Source organism: Heteronotia binoei, chromosome 3 (genome assembly GCF_032191835.1).
Source record: "Heteronotia binoei isolate CCM8104 ecotype False Entrance Well chromosome 3, APGP_CSIRO_Hbin_v1, whole genome shotgun sequence".
NCBI classification, from domain to species: domain Eukaryota; kingdom Metazoa; phylum Chordata; class Lepidosauria; order Squamata; family Gekkonidae; genus Heteronotia; species Heteronotia binoei.
The window spans coordinates 133,852,436-133,873,301 of record NC_083225.1 but is presented as its reverse complement, the minus strand read 5'-3'; the positions used below and the strand labels follow the sequence as shown (position 1 = coordinate 133,873,301).

The 20,866-nt window shown below is 42.5% G+C and overlaps 1 protein-coding gene across 1 annotated transcript in view; it reads left to right on the top strand.

The window, feature by feature from the left end:
* The first annotated feature begins 13,450 nt into the window (after positions 1 to 13,450).
* CD247 (CD247 molecule) overlaps positions 13,451 to 20,866 on the top strand; it is a 68,263-nt gene continuing 60,847 nt past the window's right edge. The window contains exon 1 of the mRNA XM_060235152.1: positions 13,451 to 13,680. Coding sequence (XP_060091135.1) covers positions 13,623 to 13,680 — 58 coding nt within the window. The 5' untranslated portion in view covers positions 13,451 to 13,622. The remainder of the gene's footprint in view (positions 13,681 to 20,866) is intronic.

The window sequence follows — 20,866 nt, the reverse complement described above, 5'->3', positions numbered from 1 at the left end:
TGAAAACCTGGCAACATTAAAAGTTATAAAATGCTGTGTACATAAATTTATCTTTAAACTGAAGTGCTATTCGTATTTCCGTAGACCAGAAGCTATTTGAACAAGGGCATATGAACATACGAAGCTGCCTTCTACTGAATCAGACCCTGGGTCCATCAAAGTCAATGGCCGTTTTCCCACTGACCTTACCCCAGAGCGACGTCCCTCTTCTGCGCGGATTTCCCACCAACTGCTGCACAGAACCAGGAAGTGCCGCGGCTTTTGTGTCGCAGATGTAAACCGCTAAAAACCAGTTTACATCTGCAATGCAAAAGCCGCGGCTCTTCCTGGTTATGCGCAGCAATTGGTGGGAAATCCATGCAGAGGCTGCGCGGTGAAGAGGGACGTCGCTCCAGGGTAAGGTCAGTGGGAAAACGGCCAATATTGTCTACTCAGACTGGCAGCAGCTCTCCAAGGTCCCAAGCTGAGGTTTTTCACACCTACTTGCCTGGACCCTTTTTAGTTGAAGATGCCGGGGATTGAACCTGGGACCTTATGCTTACCAAGTAGGTGCTCTACCACTGAGCCACCATCCCTCCCAATAAACAGGCGTAATAAACAGGTGGCTAAATCAAAGTCATATTTGGGAGCACCCTCAGTCTTCAGAACCAATAGTTTCTCTCACTTTTTAAGGGCATGTCTGCCAGACTTTTTGGGGTATTATCTAAGTGCTGACTGCAGTCAGCCATTTTAGCAAGAAACAGGCAACTGTCAAGACTGAGGATGTGCTTCAAATTGTAACAATTTGGTCACAGAAACAATGAAAACCTAGAGTAGACTTTAAAAGCTTAAAAAGCAGGAGTGGCTGCAGTAAAATGATCCCTGTTTAAACCTCTTTGCTCTCCAGGCCTTGGTCAATGTGTAGGGGGTGGTAGTGAGATAATCCCCTTGGAATGCAGCAATTAATATCTATTTGCTAGCAATTGCTGCATTTCAAGGAGATTAGCACAGTGGAACGCAATTATAGCAGAGTGAAACTTCCTTGCAAGGGGGTGACAGGCATTGTAGAACAGTAAAGTAATTTGAGGACTGTGATTCTGTTAAATGTTCTCAGTATAAATCATTGGTTTGTGCACTGTGGACAGGATTGTTCTCTTTTTATCCTTCTGCACAACAAATCAGTTGTGCACCCCACTGAGGGTTACCAACTTGTTTGCCAGACAGAAGGACTGGCTATTTAGCATCCATTATCTTTGTGTGAGAATCTCTAAAAGCAGCTTTAAGTATTAGCTTTGATTTTGCTCCCTGGGACTAAAATGTGATCATTTTTGACTAAGCATGAGCCAGACACTGCAGGAGACTTTGATAGTTCATTTCCCCCCAAAGTTTTTACACATCTCCTCCTCTAGCTTACAGGTGATGAAGTTATTTATTCTGCCTGCTGGTCCTATTTGTATTAAGTGCCCCAGGAGAGGCTGTGCAAAGACCAACAGGTTTGTTCTTAGCAGCAGCTTGTGACTGATTATTATGGATAAACTGTCTGTGGTAACAATATAGGAGTTATAAATAACTGCATCTTGGTTCTGACGTAGGCTTGTTTTTACTTTTCATTTATTTCCTGCTAAGACTTCAAACCCTGTGGTTGCTGTTACTCCAGGCAAGCACACCATGTCAGATTTTAAACTCTAAATGGTTATCTCTGAGGATGGGTTAGTTTCTGATAGCATAGGAGCCAATGCCAAAACTACCTGTATACCCTCTTTGCATCTGTGTTTGTATTTTTTTTCTTCCTATATATATGAGTCACTGTATTAAACAGAGCAGTTCATGGTGCCTGCTGCTGCTCCAAGCAGTGGTAGAAGATTTTTTCACCTCCCCACTCCCTATCAGCACCATGTATGCTGCAATGTCATTTCAAGGGAAACCCCAGAAGCCGTGTAGGGTAGCTCTTGGAATCGCCAGAAGTTCCATAGTTTTGACATACAGTTTCCAGTAATTCCTACAGCTACCCTACACTTATAGTGTTCTCTAGAAGGAACATTGTGGCACACATAATGCTGTGTGACCCACCCATGTCCTTGTCCCCAAAGCTTCCACCAGTTGCCAGGAATAGCAACATGAGCATTGAATTTTTACCCAATAGAGCTTGCAGAGCTTCTACTGTTTCTCTTTTGATTGTAGGGTTGCCAGGTCGACTCAGGAAATGTCTGGGAACATTCGGGATGGAGCCAGGAGCAAGGTTGTGACAAGCACAATTAAACTCCGAAGGGAGTTCTGGACATCACATTCAAAGGGACTGCGCTCCCTTCACTGGAAATAATGGAGGATGGAGGCACCTTCTTTGAGGCCTCATGGAATTGGACTCCCCGGTCCAATCTTTTTGAAACTTGGAGAGGGGGGTTTAGGAGAGGTACCAGATGCTGTGCTGACGATATGGTGCCTCTTCCTCAAAAATAGTTCCCCCAGAGCCCCAGATACCTACACATCAATTCTCCATTGTACCCTATGGGGAATCAGTCTCCATAGTATATAATGGCGTCCCCAGCAGACATTCAACTCCCCACCCCAGCTTTCTGATAACCCTAAAGTGGGAGGAGGGCCTCCAAACCACAGGATCCCCTGCCCTAAACTGGTGACTGGCAACCTTATTTGACCGGCACAATATTATTGATGCACAATTTGTCTGGAAATTGTAGCACACAGAACTTAATTTTCATCTTCAAATGCCATAAATCTGTCCCCTTCATTATGCTGTATCTCAGCTTCTGATATACTGCAATGAAAGGAACAAACTTATGGCACATAAACATGAAAGTTTATTTTCTGAGAGAAGGAAAATATGCATTTTGAAATTTAGTTGGGCATCCTGTAGAACTGGCTTGCTCATTTGATATACTTGATGGCTAAGCATTTTGAAGACTAAAGATATTGAAGCAGACACTTACATGAAGGCCTTTTTTCATGGTGATATTCACCAGTACTGACTACCAGTAGCTTTTGAAGGGCCTCTCCCAGGCTTTGAGTGGGAAACTGGTAGAAATCAGTACAACCTTATAGATGATAACCAGCATTTAAACAACAACAACAACAACAGCAACAACCCCCAAAACAGAAAAACAGTTACACAAGAACACTCTCACTGTATCTAATGGCATTATACTTATGTAAGGGTGAATGTACAGAATCAAAAGATTTACAAAATCAAAGTATGGGCTTGCTGCCTGTGTTTGATATGGTTTTCAGTTTGCATACAGAAGCCTGCCATGGAATAGACAATATTCCTTACCACAATGTGGAACAACAATCCTGTAATAATAACAAACGACACTGCTCAAAGTTCTCTTATGAGACAGATCTGCTGTATCATTTCATTCTTTACCTTCTTCCTCCTAATTGCTTTGATTGCATGTATACCGTGCATCTTGGATCTACCATGTTGAAGAGGAACTGATTTCCCACTCGCCTTAGGCCGCTCTCACGCTCCTCTTCTCAGTGGGGCTTCCGTCCGATTTCACACTAGCTGCCTCGGGGCTGCAACTAGCTTCGACTTTTTCGCGCAGCAAACAGAAACTGGTTTTTAGAGGTTTCTGTTTGCCGTGTGAAAAAGCTGAAGTTAGTTGCAGCCTCAAGGCAGATAGTGTGAAATCGGACAGAAGCCCCTCTGAGGAGTGTGAGAGAGACATAAGGCGAGTGGGAAATTGGTCAGGGTTTTTTTTCTACCACAGGGATTAGATGGAGGATTAACTTTTGAAACGAACTTTTCCTTTACATCTTTCAGTAGGCACTGCTGTTTCTTGTTTAAAGCAGTAATTCTACTGTTAGTCCACCCTGTTTTATAGTGACACCTAGTGATGAACACCTAGTCACATGTCTCCTGAGAAACCTGTATAAGGGCCAAGAAGCTGTTCTGGGATATGGAACAACTGATTGGTTTAGAATAGGAAAAGGAGTTTGACAAGGATATATATTGTCACCCTGCTTATTTAATTTATATGCAGAGTACATCATGTGGAATGCTGACCCGGATGAAGCAGAAGCCAGAATTAAGATTGCCAAGGAAAAACATCAACAACCTCAGATATGCAGATGATACCACTCTAATGGCAGAAAGTGAGGAAGACCTAGAGATCCTCTTGTTGAGGGTGAAAGAGGGGAGCAAAAAAGTAAGCTTGAAACTCAACATCAAAAAAACAAAGATCATGGCATCCGGCCCCATCACACCTTGGCAAATAAAAGGGGAAGACATGGAAGTAGTAGACTTCACATTTCTGGGATCCAAGATCACTGCAGATGGTGACTGTAGCCATGAAATTAAAAGACGTTTGCTCCTTGGGGGGACAGCTATGACAAACCTGGGCAGTATAATAAAAAGTAGAGACATCACCCTGCCAACAAAAGTCCGTATAGTCAAAGGGATGGTATTCCCAGCAGTAATGTATGGCTGTGAGAGCTGAACCATAAGGAAGGCCGAGCGCAGAAGAATAGATGCTTTTGAGATGTGGTGCTGGAGAAGACTCTTGAGAGTCCCTTGGACTGCAAGAAGATCAAATCAGTCAGTCCCAAGGGAAATCAACCCAGACTGTTCCCTGGAAGGTCAGATGCTGAAGTTGAAGCTCAAATACTTTGGCCACCAAATGAGAAGGGAGCACTCACTGGAGAAGATCCTGATGCCGGGAAAGACAGAAGGCAAAAGAAGAAGGGCACGGCAAAAGATGAGATGGCTGGACAGCGTTACTGATGTAACAAACACGAATATGAGCAGACTTCGGAGGATGGTGAAAGACAGGAGGGCCTGGCGTGACTTTGTCCATGGGGTCGCAAAGAGTCAGGCTTGACTGTGCGATTGAACAACAACAAAGTGATGAAGAACAAGTATTACAACTAAACTTTAGTATGGCAGTGAAAAGTGCCATCAAGTTGCAGCTGACTTATGGCTGCCCTGTAGGGTATTCAAGGCAAGAGACAATCAGAGGTGGTTTCCTTGGAGGTTTCCCATCCAAATACTAGCCAGTGTCAACTCTGTTTAGCTTCTGAGATCTGATGAAATTGGGCTAGCCTGGGCTACCCAGGTCTACCTTCTGAGATAAAAAGGGGGAAGCACATATATGATGTAATCAAGACATGATGCTTATATATGATGTTCAAACCCTACTCTAGGTGATCACCCCAAAAGACATTTTTTAATACTGGTACACAACCTCTCTGTCTTAATGGTAATTTAATAATCCAGCTAGATTTGCATCTAGTAGCACTTAAGAGATCAAGATTTTCAGCGTATAAACTTCCAAGAACCAAAGTTCTCTTCATCAGATAGAAATAAGTCAAGTGGGTAAGCAAAAGTCTTATTTAAGGCTGCATTCTGTGAACTACCAATTATTTGTCATTAAAACACAATCTAACCAGTGTCTAACTGTATTTGCACACATGGTATGTTAGACACATTCTAAAATTGTAGTAAAATGTAACTCAAAACAGGGCAGTGATTGAGGGGAGCCCACTCGAAATTGCTAGGGTCAACAGTTCTGCAGTAGACATTACTGTACATACCAGAGGCTAGGGCTACTACTTTGGTTTGCATGTGGAAGAATGGTTTGGCTTTCTCATCACCTAATGGTACAGCCTTATGACCCATTTTCCTTGGAATGCAAACTGTTACAAGGAACAGGGATATTTATTTGCTGCCATTAGATCTACTTTACCCAAAGCCCTGTTATAAGAGAACAGAAAAAGATATGCTCCTATCCTTAATATTACTACCTCTTCTTCAGTGCGGAGTAGTTGACTGTGCTACTGCAGGCCAGCCCAGTGAAAGGAATGAACGGAATGTTTCCTACCCCTTAAGGCAATCTGCACCTCAAACCCCTGTATTTGGAGAATGAAATAAACCCATGTTCTCCAAAACCCAGGCTAGGATCTCTGTGAGAGTTAGTCATGATGATATCAGGCATAACTGGGTTTTGTGGGTGGGATAAATATTCTTTCCTCTCCCCCAACCCCCAACCAGAACTCTGTTCTTGAATATAATGTCTCACCATCATTGTTGACAGAGGATGGGACTTTAGGACTCATTAAAAAAATACACCCCAGTTGAAAAAGATAAAAGGTTATCCAGTACAGGTCTGAGTCAAAGGCAGGAACAGTCATCTCCACTCCAAGCTCTCACCACAGAATACCCTGTAGCAGTTCTCTTCTAGTAATAAGTGATTTGACCATGACAAAGTTGCTGGCATATACCTATATCCAGTCAAATTGCATGATGGTACAGCTGTCTGCAGAAACTTAGCCTTTACAGGAAAGGTTCCTCTCTTAAATTGTTGCTGTCAACAACAGGTGCACTTTAATTCCTAGTCTGAATGTACTGAAATTCTCACTGTAGGGTCATGCCAAACTCAATTTAGCAGTTCAGAAGCTGCATTAAGTTATTTTCTTTGGATTAGATACAGTATGACTGCTGTTGCTAGCAGCACAGAAAAAAAGAAATTTGGAAGTACATCTTTTTGCAATGGTGCAGCATTATGGTTTGCCAGATGTCCTTTACTTCAAGGGATGCTTCTTATTGTGAATCTTTTTCCTGACCATCTCAGCCTCACAGAACATAAATGATGTGATTCATGTCAAACATCAGAACATCAAAGTTCTTCAGACTGGCCAATTTAATCTAATTTTGGGAGAAGGTGAATCTAACGAAATTCTTGCTGCTCCAATATTAAAGGCACAGCAGTGCTGTCCAGTAACAAATTGTACAGCACTATTATTTTGACTTCTTTGAATTGGAAATGAAGCTATATTGGTAGGATGCTATGGTTGATTGTATAAAAGGCCACTGTAGGGATACCAGTCTTCATGTGGGAGCTGAGGTTCCCCGAGAATTACACCTTATCTACAGACTTCAGAGATCAATCCCCCTAGAAAAAAATGGATGCTTTGGAGGGTGGACTATGGCATTGTACCCCACTAAGGTCCCTGTCCCTCTCCCCGGCTCCATTTCCAAATCTCCAGCAAGTTCCCAACCTATACCTGGCAACCACCCATTCCCTGTTAGTGGCCAAGAGGAACCTGGCAACCCTACTTCCCCTGGAGAAAATGGCTGCGTTGGAGGGTAGACTCTATGGTGTTACATCCCTGCTGAGCTCCCTCCCCAAACCCTGCCCTCTCCAGGCTCCACCTCCAAATATCCAGAAATTTCTCAACCCAGAGCTGGCAACCCTACCCAGAGCACTAAACTGGCCATTTTCCAAAATGGGGAGAACTTATTTTCACTGTAACACTATGAAGGGAGAAGTAGCAATCCTGAGAGTTCTGTGTATGTTGGCACTCTTAAAGGGGCAGAAGTTGTCCCTTTGTGGAATATGGGCACCCTGCAGAGATGAGAGCATTGTCTGTTCATTTACATATAGGAGTTCTTCAGAATGGACAGGTTTATGTTAGCCTGACTGCTTTCTCTGCGATGAGTGATTGTTCTTCCTCCTAGCTCAGCACTGACGTTTCACAAGGGACGTTTTAAAATGCACATACATTTAAATGAATTGCCATGCAAATGAGCAGTGACAGCTTTTTTCCTCACCACAAGAGGTGGCAACCCTATTTGCACATGTTAATTAATTTAAATGCATGCACATTTTAAAATTTAGCATTGCACATAATAAAATGCTGAACTAAAAAGCAAAGTGTCTGAGTTGCTAAGGCCTATTTCAGTCTGGCCTCTGGTAGAATATTTTTATTTATTTGTAAGCATTCTCCTACATAGTTTAATTTCTGTGCTTATTTCATTTTCAGAACTGTGCAAGAGATACAGTTCATGGTGGCCCCAATCCAGTGTGGTGTAGTAGTTAGAATGTTGGGCATAGGGGTATGCAAGAAAAAAATATTTTGTTTTTTTTATTATTTAGGTATATTGGACCCAAATAATATTGGTATTCCTGAATATTCCCAAATACCAGTATCAGTAATGTAATTAGATTTGGGAAATATTCAGGAATATATATATATGGCTGCATTATACAGTATAGGGCCGTTATAATAGCAAATCACCTAGGTATATTCAGTGACCGGGGTGGGGGGGGGGAAGGGGTTTGAGGTAGAGGCATCAAATTTTTATTGTAGCTGCTGGAGCATCTGCCCAAACTAACCCCAAGTTTCAGAAAGATGACAAGGGGATCCAATTATATGGGGACCCAAACAGGGTGCCCCTATCCTCCATTGTCTCCAATGGGGGAAAAATAACAAGGCAATACAAGGCCAGCAGCTCCCAGAGAATCTCTGCATTAGAAACTAGATAATGAAGGGGAGGTAGCAAGACCAGCAGCAGAAGCAGTGCCACTGTGAAAGTGCCAAAACCCAACGGACTAAGGTCAAAACTGAGAATCTATGAAGTATAAAATGAGGGGGGGGGGCATTTCTGTAAGGACAGCAGAATCAATGCAATGTACTAGTGCCCAGCAGCAGAACCCAGATCCAGCCTACTGAAGCTCAGCCAGAGTGCCAAACAGCACACTGCTTTGTTTAACATAAATCTAGGCTAATCATACCACGGTTTGAAGATAAACCTGGCCTCTTTTAGCCCTTCTAGCACTGGCCTAGTTGAAGGTAGGATAAGGAACAGGCAAAGCCCTAGGCTGAGATTTATTTAAAAGTGTTAAAAGTTAAACAATTCCCCAAACCCTTATTAGTTACTAAAAGTCTGTTTAGCAGTTCCTGTAAAACTAGAAGCACACACAACAGTAAAAGAACCCCATCCCACCCACCTCCCCTCAGAAAACCTAAAACTAAAAAGGCCTGAGGACCTCTTGGCCTAAACTACCCACACGCACGCACGTACACACACACACTACATACCCAACACCAGTCCCAAAATCAAAAAACTCTACAAACAAAACCTTAACCAACTACAAGTTAACTGGCTGTGGGGAAAGGCCTCTTGGCATGTAAAACCAGGAGCGCCTCCAAAAAACAAAAAGGTGCCTGAAGTCCTCTTAGCTTAACGCCCTCCACACACAACCACCTTCAGTCCCCCCAAACAACAAATCACAAACCTGCTTTTAACTGTAAGGTGCAACAAAATTACAAACCAGAACCAAACAGAACCAGGGAGAGGCTTGAGAGGACATAGGGCCCAGAGGCCTAGACACCTCACCATCTACCCACCTATACGTCAGCCCACAGCTAAATGAGAAATTTTTTTTACAAAAACCTTGTGCTATAAGTCATACCAGTTAATGTCTTCAGTCTTCTGTTCTCCAGTAGTCAGGATCTGATCTGAAGCAATCCAAGTAGTCTCTCAGGTAGCAGGAAAGTCAGGCTTGAAGCAGAAGCCAGCCACACAATCTCCAACCAAAGATCTCTGAGCAGCAAGAGAGCCAGCCAGAACCCTGCTTTTATGATTTCTGCCCAAGCACAGAAGAATTTTTTAAAAGAACAAACTTCTGCAATTGGCCAAAAAGCAGAATATGTTCCTCTTACCTGAAACCCTATTGGCCAGTGGTCCTTCTCCCTCCTGTCCCTGGAAAAGCAAGGTAGGTAGCTGGGCTTCAAGTTTGAAGCCAGCAGCGACAGTCATTTGCAGATGCATTGCATTGATTGGCTGTCTGTAAGCTCCCTCTTCCCCCCCTCTCCTGGAAAGCACAGCAAAGGGTAGGAAAGAGCCAGAAATGGCAGGAAAGAGGAAGAAACTGAAGGTAAGTGCAGCCCTTTAAAGTTTAAGTAGGATTGCCAAGTCCCCATTGGTTGCTGGTGGGGGACTTTTTTCATGCACAGGCAATGTATGTGGTGTGATGATGTCACCCAGAAGTGACATATCGCGCTGGGCAATTTGGGGTTTTCCCCCAAATTGCTAGATCGTCTCTGCTTAAAACCATAAAGTCTCCTGCAATTTCCTAGACCATCCCTGTGCGATGTGCCTGGTGTGATAAGTCACTTCTGGGTGATGACATCATGCTGTGTGGCTTCAAGACTCTTTGGGGGTTGGGGATCAGTGTTCCTTCTAAGCTGAGTTAGTGTGAGCTAGCTCATGGTTTTTTAGCCTCTAACTCACACATTTTTGTCTTAGCTCAGGAAAAATGGCCCGAGAAGAACCTAATTTATGCATTAGAGCACAATTTTAATGCCAGTAGCTCACAAAGTAGAATTTTTGCTCACAAGACTCCACAGCTTAGAGGGACTATTGGTGGGGATTCCTCCCCCAGTGGCCTCCTCCCTGCCAGCAGGTTGGGGCACGTCAAACCAAGGGATCTCCCACCCTGGCGGGAACTTGGCAACCCCACCCTGATCCTCTATTCTGCATTGCTGAATAAACCTGAATAAAAACCAAATAGCTTTGACTTATATTAGGAATCTTTATTTAGGAGCCGAATTGAGCTTAATAAATACCAAAATAATGCTGCTAAGGCATTATTTGGGTATTTATTTGGCTTGGAAAATACCGAATGTACATCCCTAGTTGGAAGCTTCATGGGTGACCTTGGCTCAGTTACTCTCACCCTAACTTACTTCACAAGGGTGTAGAGGAGATAAAATGGAACAGAGGAGAATGATGTAAGCCACTTTGGGCCCAAGGGTTGCAAACCTCCAGATAGGACTGGTAGTTCTGGAATTACAACTGATCTCCAGACTACAGAGATCAGTTCCCCTGGAGAAAATGGCAGCTTTGGAGTGTGAACTGTATGGCATCATTCCCTGCTGAGGTCCCTTTCCTCTCAAACTCCACTCTCCTAAGGCCCCACCCCCATATATCCAGGAACTTTTGAGTCTAGAGTTGGCAGATGGCACCCCTAACTGTGTGTTTGTGCCATAGTGGGGAGCACAATAGATAATGGCCTAGGCATTGTGGGGGCACACTCAGGACTAGGGGTGACTGGAATAGACAACAGCAGTGCTTCCCCACTCACCTTCTGGAGAGCCAAGTTTGAATACAATTCCTTTTTGTGCAGTCAGCTGCAACCACCAGCAATCACTTCTAATCATAACATCAAGGTTAGCAATTAAGGTTTCATAGCTATTAAAGAACAAACAAAAAACTTGAGCCTACCATTTTCTCCCTCAGAAGAAGTGCAGATATGTACCAGGATTCTGAAAATTCACTGAAAGTTCATATTAGCTGATTATTACAACTCCCAAGTAAATAAACAACATCCACATACACACATGTAGGGTTGCTAGCCTTCAGGTGGGTCCTGAAGTTCTCCCAGAATTATAATTGATCTCCAATATGGTGCCCATGTGTGCCATGACACTTGCTAACACCATTCTGGCACCTACCAGGTGATTTTAGAAAGTGGGTTGGGTAAGGCAGGGCTCCAGAGAGGCTGGATGTGCAGATATTTTAAAATGTTGCTTTGGCAGAAGTTGCCTCCACAACACAAGGATCTTCACTGTGTGATTAAAAGCAAGCTGCTGCAGCCATTTTGTCACTAGTCTGTCTCCTGTGGAAGCCATTTTGTGGTTGCACCCACCACTTTGTCTCAGAATTCCAAAGGTGCCTGTAGGCTCAAAAAGGTTGGGGACCCCTGCTCTACAGAGCACTATGTAGTTTTTTTGGGGGGCGGACTGTATGGCATAGGGTTGCCAGTCTCCAGGTGGTAGCTGAAGATCTTCTGAAATTATAACTGGTCTCTAGGTTACAGAGATCAGTTGGCCTGAATAAAATGGCTGCTTTGAAAAGTAGACTCTGTGGCTGAATTCAGATAGTGAATTTGAACCAACATAGGCATGCCCCCTAGGCAGATTAAAAAAGCAAGGTTAGGCAGGCACACCTGCCACCTGTCCCGCTCCCATACTCACCCCATCCTCTGATGTCACTGAGATGGATCAAATAGCTTGGGAAGCGGTAGCAAATTCTTCTGCCATACTGCCACCTTTCCTGGCATCTGAATGCGGGAGAGTGCAAGCGAGGCAGATTGGCAGTGCGAAGTCGCGAATCTGCTCCAGGCGCTTACCAGTATCCTTAAAAAAAAAAAACTGGCTCCCAAAAAAGAAACCCAAACTGCTCTGAAGGGGTGGTGCGCAACAACCATGTGAATGTGCCAAAGTGCCTCCTGTATGATATACAGGCTCATCACACGGGAGCATCTAGTCAAGATTTGGACACTCCATTTTAGGGTGGCACAGTTTGGGATGCCTCTGGTGTGCACAAAGCTGCCCGTCTGAACCCAGCCTACGTCATTATACCCCCCACTGAGGTCCCTCCTCTCCCTATACCCAGGTTCCATTTTTAAAATCTCCAGGAGTTATCCAGCCCAGAGTTGGCAACCATCTATGCACATTGGGGCCAAGAATCCCAGCTACAAATACAAGTTGATGGGTTGTGAACTGGCAGACTGACCAAGAGAGAGATTGTGGGGTCGTGGTAGATAACTCACTGAAAATGTCAAGGCAGTGTGCGATTGCAATAAAAAAGGCCAATGCCATGCTGGGAATAATTAGGAAGGGAATTGAAAACAAATCAGCCAGTATCATAATGCCCCTGTATAAATCGATGGTGCGGTCTCATTTGGAGTACTGTGTGCAGTTCTGGTCACTGCACCTCAAAAAGGATGATATAGCATTGGAAAAACTCCAGAAAAGGGCAACTAGAATGATTAAAGGTTTGGAACACTTTCCCTATGAAGAAAGGTTAAAACGCTTGGGGCTCTTTAGCTTGGAGAAACGTCACCTGCGGAGTGACATGATAGAGATTTACAAGATTATGCATGGGATGGAGAAAGTAGAGAAAGAAGTACTTTTCTCTCTTTCTCACAATACAAGAACTCGTGGGCATTCAATGAAACGACTGAGCAGTCAGGTTAGAACGGATAAAAGGAAGTACTTCTTCACCCAAAGGGTGATTAACATGTGGAATTCACTGCCACAGGAGGTGGCGGCGGCTACAAGCATAGCCAGCTTCAAGACGAGCTGGATAAAAGTATGGAGCAGAGGTCCATCAGTGGCTATTAGCCACTGTGTGTATGTGTGTGTGTGTATTAGCCACAATGTGTGTGTGTGTGTGTGTGTATATATATATATATATATATATATATATATATATATATATACATAAAAACATAAGAGAAGCCATGTTGGATCAGGCCAATGGCCCATCCAGTCCAACACTCTGTATCACACAGTGGCCAAATATATATATATATATATATATATATATATATATATATATATTTGGCCACTGTGTGATACAGAGTGTTGGACTGGATGGGCCATTGGCCTGATCCAACATGGCTTCTCTTATGTTTTTATGTGCATGTTCTTGTAAAGTAAGGGACTTGCTGTGCACTCCTAGGCATGTTTACTCAGTAGTATGTTCAGAATTGTAGCCTGAATGTTTTAACTAAGCAGCCACAATCAGTTGACCTGCTACCAGATGAATTTTAGAACATACTGAGGTAAAAAGACAAAACCCTCCCCCTATATCATACTAGAAACCCACAGCTCTAAAGCTTTCTGATTGAGCAGCAAAACGAAGAGTGAACGTTTCAGCCACATTGCCAGCAGGTGGACTCTGAAGGATCTTGTGAGCTTTGCACTTCCTGTGGAGGCAACCAGAAGAACAAAGGTGGTGGAGGTGCCTTCTTTCTTTTGGTGTCCTTCTATCTGCTAAATTACAGCCTCCCCCCCCCCCCGGGCCCCGGTTTGCAACCTTCGGGGGGAGGAATAAGATGAAGTGGAAAGGTATAGCTGTCTCTGCCTCTCTCCAGGTATTGCTCCCAATTACAGGTAAGACTGGCTTTTTCATTTCTAGGAAACTATTTTAAAAATCTTCTGGAAATGGAGGGATAAATGTTGAATGCTCCAGTCTCCTTGTACCAGGGGAGGATGTTTGTTCGAGCTTGTGCCTTGCATTTATGTTCTCCTGCTTCTAATGCTGTAGCTCAACCCCCCTGCAGCTTCCCTCCTCATGTATTTTTTAGGAAATTGGTCCTTTGTAAGCTGATGAGGAGTACAGATGGAATAAAATGGACCATATTCTGGGGCTCTCTGCACAGAAGTCATACTTTCAGATCTGATGGTATTTATACACAAAAGTGTATGTGTTTGTGGGGAGTCACCCCTGATATTACTGCCCATTTGCCACAAGCTGCTTAGCCTTTGAAATCATCTGCCTCTGTGTCTTATTCCACATGCTGTCCTCCTGATGGGGACTGGTGGTTGATCTCCAAATGTGACGAAGGAAATGGCATCATGTCCTGAGCTATAAGGATTTCTAAAGAAGCCCACCCAGAAAGGAATGTCACACTTTTCACTTCTCCAAATAAGTGGACCATGGGTCTTTTCTGCAGGGTGTATAGCATCATATTTAATTGAGCCTTATGAAGGTAACAAAAAAGGAGTAACAGTGCATCTGCTTTATATCAATTGGACAGGCCAGTCAGTTCTTGTGAATGAAGGCTGCCATTTTATGCATGCTTATACTTAGAAATAAGTCACATTAGGGCACAAGGGGTACGTCTGAATAAATATGCGTAGGCTCAATTTTTTCCTCTTTCTCAGCAATGCAGGCATTGGGTTGTGTTCAGTTATGCACGAGTGGAATGGAAAATGTAAGTGTAGGTCCACTTGCACAAGCAGGACAACAGTTGCAGCAATGTGCTTGGATATGACTTTATTTTATTCAGTGTGCCTATAGAGCAATGGCGTGTACAACAGATAGTACACACAATTTTGTTGAGTTCTGCTTTGAAATTGCATCAGAGGTAGCTTCTTCAGTGGCCTGGGCATGCATAAAAGATAGTAGGGATACAACTGCTTTCACTTAGTGCAAGCAGACCTCCATGACTAATTTTAGCACTTCTGCTTATACAGGGATTGTGGTAAACATGGAAATCTAGTTCTGTCTGATCTGACCCACTGACAAATACTTCACTCGCATAACTTCTCTAAATTTTCTAGTCACGATGAGCCAACTCAAAGTTTAAAATAAAATCCAAGAACTTGTAAAGCAGCAAGTTTTAATTTTATTCCAGTGTGTCTTTGGGTTGCCTTTATGACTTTCTTCTTAACAGAAAAATTAGGAGCTTCCAAAAAGAGACTGGTTCTGCGTAAGCCAGGCCCTGTGTAGGAGCACACATAGGCTTGGATTCAGCAATGCGCAAGTGGAAGCATAAACATACTTAGTGCAGTTTTATTTATAAAAGATCTTGTGCAATGCCTAGTGTGTTCCTCTCTCTATATTATAGTCTCTAGAAAATGGTTGTACAAGGTCTTACACAAGCAGAAACACAGGTTGGGATACAAAAACATCTGACTTGGTACAAATGGCTACCATAGTTTTTCTTGTGTTTCCGCTTGCAGAAGAATTATAGAAAAAGTGGAAATTTTATGCTGTATCTGTCTGTATCTCTGTACCATGCATTTGTGCTGGGTGTAGATCCTGCATACAGAGTCTATAGGATAACCCAAAGAGACCGAGAACACAAAACACCCCAGAAAACAAGTGTATGATGCAATATACAAATGAACCAATTCAATTATGTGCACAAAATATAATACTAGTATTTTAAATGTTAACAAGTCAAAAATAGGAAACAAGCATGTACAGCAAGATAATACACAATGTCAAATTTTTGGTGAACTCAGTCTCTTTGGTTTACCTGATCTTTTTTGCTCGAGTATTTCCTCCCCCCCCCCCCCCCCCGTTTTTGTGATGTTGTGTCTTTTGGGAATTCTATGCTATATATACATAAATTGCTTCACACAGAGTCCTCTTTGCACAAATTCTGATCAATGAATGGAAGGAAGGGGTGAAGCCTATTACTATAATTTTACCCCTTACCCATTTCTGAATATCTGCACAGGGCTATAGATTTAAGCTAAGGCAAAATAAAAAAAAACAAATTAATTGTTATTAATGAAAATAAAACCTCTGCTGTATTCTGTAAGAAATACATGTAAAATGATAGCATTTTCATATTAATATTTCTTTTCAATGGATTATAAAAGATCTGTTTTAACTATTCAGATCTGACTCTTGTGATCAGTTTAGCACTTGATTTCTTTATGAAATGTAACAGTAATGTGTGATTAGAGACCATATAAAAGGCCAGGATGCATTATAGACTTAATAATTTCATGAATTTTTGCTTTTACATTGTTAATTTTATAGTTGTTTAAATGTTCTTAATTGCACACATTGTAATTTAAAATGTAGACAAGATGAACCTGTGTGACATGCATTGGCAGTTAAATATACTTATGAAAAATATACTACTTTATCTTTGAAGATCTATGAGTAAAAAGATCTGAATATGGAAACCTTCGGAACACAGTGATATGCAATGTTGTTTTTGAAAGGACATCTAATGAGAGATATGGAGCTTATTCAGGATAGCTATTCAGACAATCTAGATGAGACATTCATATATTCACGGTATTGCAAATATTTGTAAAATATGGAGTGTAGCTGGATCCCATTATGTCTGCGCTGAGTCTTCTCCCTCCCTTTCATCTGGGGTATATCTCCAGGAAAGATGTCAGGCAATCAAAAGAAAGTGGTAGGGGATACAGCTTTCCTGATAAACTTGCTCAAGTTGCTTAAGCTTAGGATAGGTGAGATCTAGGGCTCAGAGCCTTATGGGGTCCCTCTGCATGTCAGCTCTGTGTCTATTCAGGGATCATACGTCAGATATACCTAAATATCAACACACACTCAATAAGGCTTTCATTTAGTTTCTTCTTGTTTGTTTTTTTATGGAAAAACCTACACTTTAAAAATATTTCTGTATCACAACAGCAGGTGAAATGTAAATACAAAAAGAAACTTCTGAAGAGAAAATGCTTTCATGAATGTGCGCTCCTTAGCGTTATATCCAATTAGTCCAGAATTCAAATCAGATGATCCATAAGATACAGAAAAATAGAGAGATACAACAACAAAGTCAAAATGGAGTAGTATTCTGTCAGTAAATATAAAATAAGTTAAAATGTGGCAGTTCAACAACATGTGGTTTATTTTTACCTATGTAGAAGTGTTACTTCCATTTTCTGGGACCCACTGCTGCTCTTATCTAGTGAATCAGTTTTATGACAACCCTCCCCCCAACCAGAAATCCCAGACTTCTGAAAACCATGTGTAGAGAGAGCTTTGACATGCTAATTGGTAGCCAATATGGCTTTGATTGAAGCTGAGAGGTAGGTAATCTACAGGCCACTGGGACTGTTTCATCACAGGAACAATTCAGTAATAGTAACATCAGATCTTCAAGAAGAATCCACACAACTTTTTATTTTAAATCTATATTTAAATGGAAATCTCTCATCAAAGATTGCTGGCTAGAGAGCAATCTAAGATAATATGCCTGTATCCGCCATGGATAATTTGGTGGTGGAAAGCACTGTCAAGTTGCCTGCGGTGAGCCCATAGGGTTTTCAAGGCAAGAGATGTTCAGGGCTAGTTTGCTATTGTTCACCTCTGTGTTGTGGCCTTGGACTTCTTTGGTGCCTTCCCATCCAAAGACCCCTGCTTAGCTTCCAAGATCTTCCAAGACTGGACTAGCCTGGGCCATCGAGCTCAGGGTTGGTTTATCTACTTAATAAATCTCATGCTCACTGGCACTCAGTAGGCAAGATTTCTTGCATATATATATATATATATATATATATATATATATATATATATATATATATAACAGAATATCAACAAATGATTAATGCAAGTGACCAGTGGTTATGTTTTTGAATGGCTATTGTTTTTAATTTTTTCTTTTTTAAAAAAGCCTGCAAAACTAGCCAGGTAGGGGTCCTGAGGAGAAGCACCGCTCTTACCTCAGTGATGTCAATTTCGGTCTGTGCATAAATCTTTAGGCTTTTAGTTTTCATCTCAGCGTTAACTTGATTTAGTAATTATCTCCTGTTCAAAATAGAAAGTCAAGTTAAGGTTCGAAAACTGTCCAGATAGATATTCATGGATATGCTGAATATATCTGAGGCATTAGAAGCTGTAGCGGGATGGCTACAGCAGAACCAACTGAAGTTAAATCCAGCAAAGACGGAGGTCCTGTGCCTGAGTAGAGGGGGTGGGGGTTGTGTACCCACCACCCACCCTTGGATGGCATGGCTTTAGTGCCAACCCAACAGGTGAAGAGCTTGGGAGTGATCCTGGATGCCTTACTTCTTCCGTGAAGATCTTAAACACTGGCACTCCCCAGGGATGTGTCTTGAGTCCACTTCTTTTCACTATTTACACGTCTGATTGTGTTTCTAGTAGTCTGAGCAATAAAATCATTAAGTATGCAGATGATACAACGTTAGTGGGGCTCATCTCTGAGAATGATGAGTCTGCGTATAGGAGGGAAGTTCATCAGCTGTCCCTCTGGAGAAAGCAAATAATCTTATTTTTAATGTAAATAAGACGAAGGAAATTATAGTGGATTATAGGAAGAGTAGTCTGGACATTCAGCCGTTGTTTATTGATGGGGTTATGGTAGAACAGGTGACAGAATGGAAGTTTTTGGGAATTACTATGAAACAGGATCTAACATGGGGAGCAAATACTTTAGCTCTAGAGAAAAAGGCCCAGCAACGACTATACTATTTAAGACTCTTAAGATCACAACAACTGTCAGGGAATCTGCTGGTTGCCTTTTATCGTAGTTCCATTGAGAGCATTTTATCTTATTGCCTCTGCGTGTGGTTTGGGAGCTGCACGGAAGCAGAGAGAAGGGTGCTCCAAAGAGTGATGGTGAGAGCACAGAAGATTTGTGGATGTTCTCTCCCCTCATTGGTGGATCTGTATGATATGGGATGTAGAAGGAAGATACAAATGATCTTAAGGGACCCTTCACATCCGGGCCACTTGCTATTTGAGATTTTACCGGCAGGTAGGCGATATAGAGTGTTGAAGGCAAAGACAAATAGATTCAAGGGCAGCTTCTATCCAAGTGCCATGGTTAAGCTAAATGCAGGGTTATGAATGGTTATGTGTTTTTAGATGCATTTAAATGGTCTATGTATATGTCCTTTTGTGGGTGTTGATGTGTTGGTATGTTTGTGGAAGAGCACCTCATTTCGTTGCTCTCATTTTCTTGAGAACAATGACAATAAATTTATCTATCTATCTATCTATCTATCTATCTATCTATCTATCTATCTATCTATCTATCTATCTATCTATCTATCTATCTATCTATCTATCTATCTATCTACCTACCTACCTACCTACCTACTTTCCATGGAGGCCCAGGTCGTGGCAGCTGCCAGGTCTGCCTTCCACCATCATGGCAAATCAGGCAACTAGAACTGTAATGTACTCGGAGACGAGATGTGTGGAAGGCAACATGCTTTATTGGATGGTACATTACGGAACTGGAACACGCGGGCCGGGCCCCGCTTTATATACATTCATCCCGGAACGTCCCCCCAGCTGGCCAGCCCAATCCTGACCAGTCAAAGTTCCCGCCACTGATCTTGATAGGCGGAGTCTTTCCCGCGCTGTGCTGGGTGACCGTGGGACTTCCCCTGGTCGCCCTTACTTGCGGGACCGCGTGGTGCTTTGTTTAAGCACAAGACACTACAAGAACCATATCTCTCCTCCCAAGACTTGGCCACAGTGACCCATGCAATGGTCACTTCCAGATTAGATTACTGTAACTCGCTCTATGTGGGCTAGCCCTTGAAGCTGATCCGGAAACTGCAGTGGGTGTAGAATGCAGCAGCTTGCCTGCTGACTGCATCACCTATATGGGTGAGCATGCGGCCGGTGCTTCATGGCCTCCACTGGCTGCCTATAGAGTACCGGATCCGCTTCAAGGTGTTAGTTCTGACTTTCAAAGCCTTACGTGGCCTGGGACCAGCATTCTTGCGGGACCGTCTCTTCCTGTATATGCCCTGGAGGTTGCTTCATTCGCCTCCCAGGATAGGCTGACTGTCCCTGACCCAAAAGATGCCCATCTTGCCTCTACCTGGCCCCAACCTGGTGGAATCAGCTCCCTATGGAGATCCGGGACCTACTAGCCTTTTGTGGGGCCTGTAAAAGAGAGCTGTTCCGCCAGGTCTTTGGGTGAGGCGGTGGGCATCTGCCTATTAGATCAGTCAACCCCCCCTACTGTATATACTGTATATTGTACTGCGCTGACTCACTGCACTGTCCAGCTGCACCATCTCATCAAAATTGTTCTGCCGAGCTATTTGTTTATGGAATAATTGTAATTGCTTTTATTAATATATGATTTTAATGTGATTTTTATTATGTTTTGCTCCGCCCTGAGCCCCCATGGGGGAATAGGCAGAATATAAATAAACTATTAATAATAATAATAATAATAATAATAATAATAATAATAATAATAATAATAATAATAATAATATGTTTTTGATAACTTATCCAGTTATCTTTACAGATTTAGGAACTCTGTGATCTTTGCTAGTACAGCATGTGGATCATTTATTAAAGGAAATTATATCCTCCCGCCCCACCCCCACCCCCATTGTGCGGCAAGGTGTTGAATGTTGGCCTTAGCATGTTAACTAAGCATCAATGTACTGTAGTTATCTATTAGCTATTAAGATACAACAAAGTCTAAAAGAGTTCATCATGTGACCTAACAAATGATTTTAAATTATAGGTGGAATGAACAGATGAGAAGCAGAATCTTCCATTTATTTTAACAAGAGGCTAGAGATCACTTATTTTTTAGAGTCCTCCACAGCTGGGCTCAAAATTGCTGCGTTTTATTGTATATGACAAATGCAAATTCATGAATTCCAGATCCAGATTCAAGTCACACGTGCCAGCTGTGGGCCAAATGCACCAGTACCATGTTAATAAACGGCAGCATACCCCCAGCTGCCAGCGCTACCATTAAAACTTCTTTCCCCAGCTGTATTCTTTGAAGATGTGTCTTTTGTAGACAGCTTTTCTTTTTGTATGCATAACTGCCTCTGCCACCTGTATTTTGTGCCATTGTTC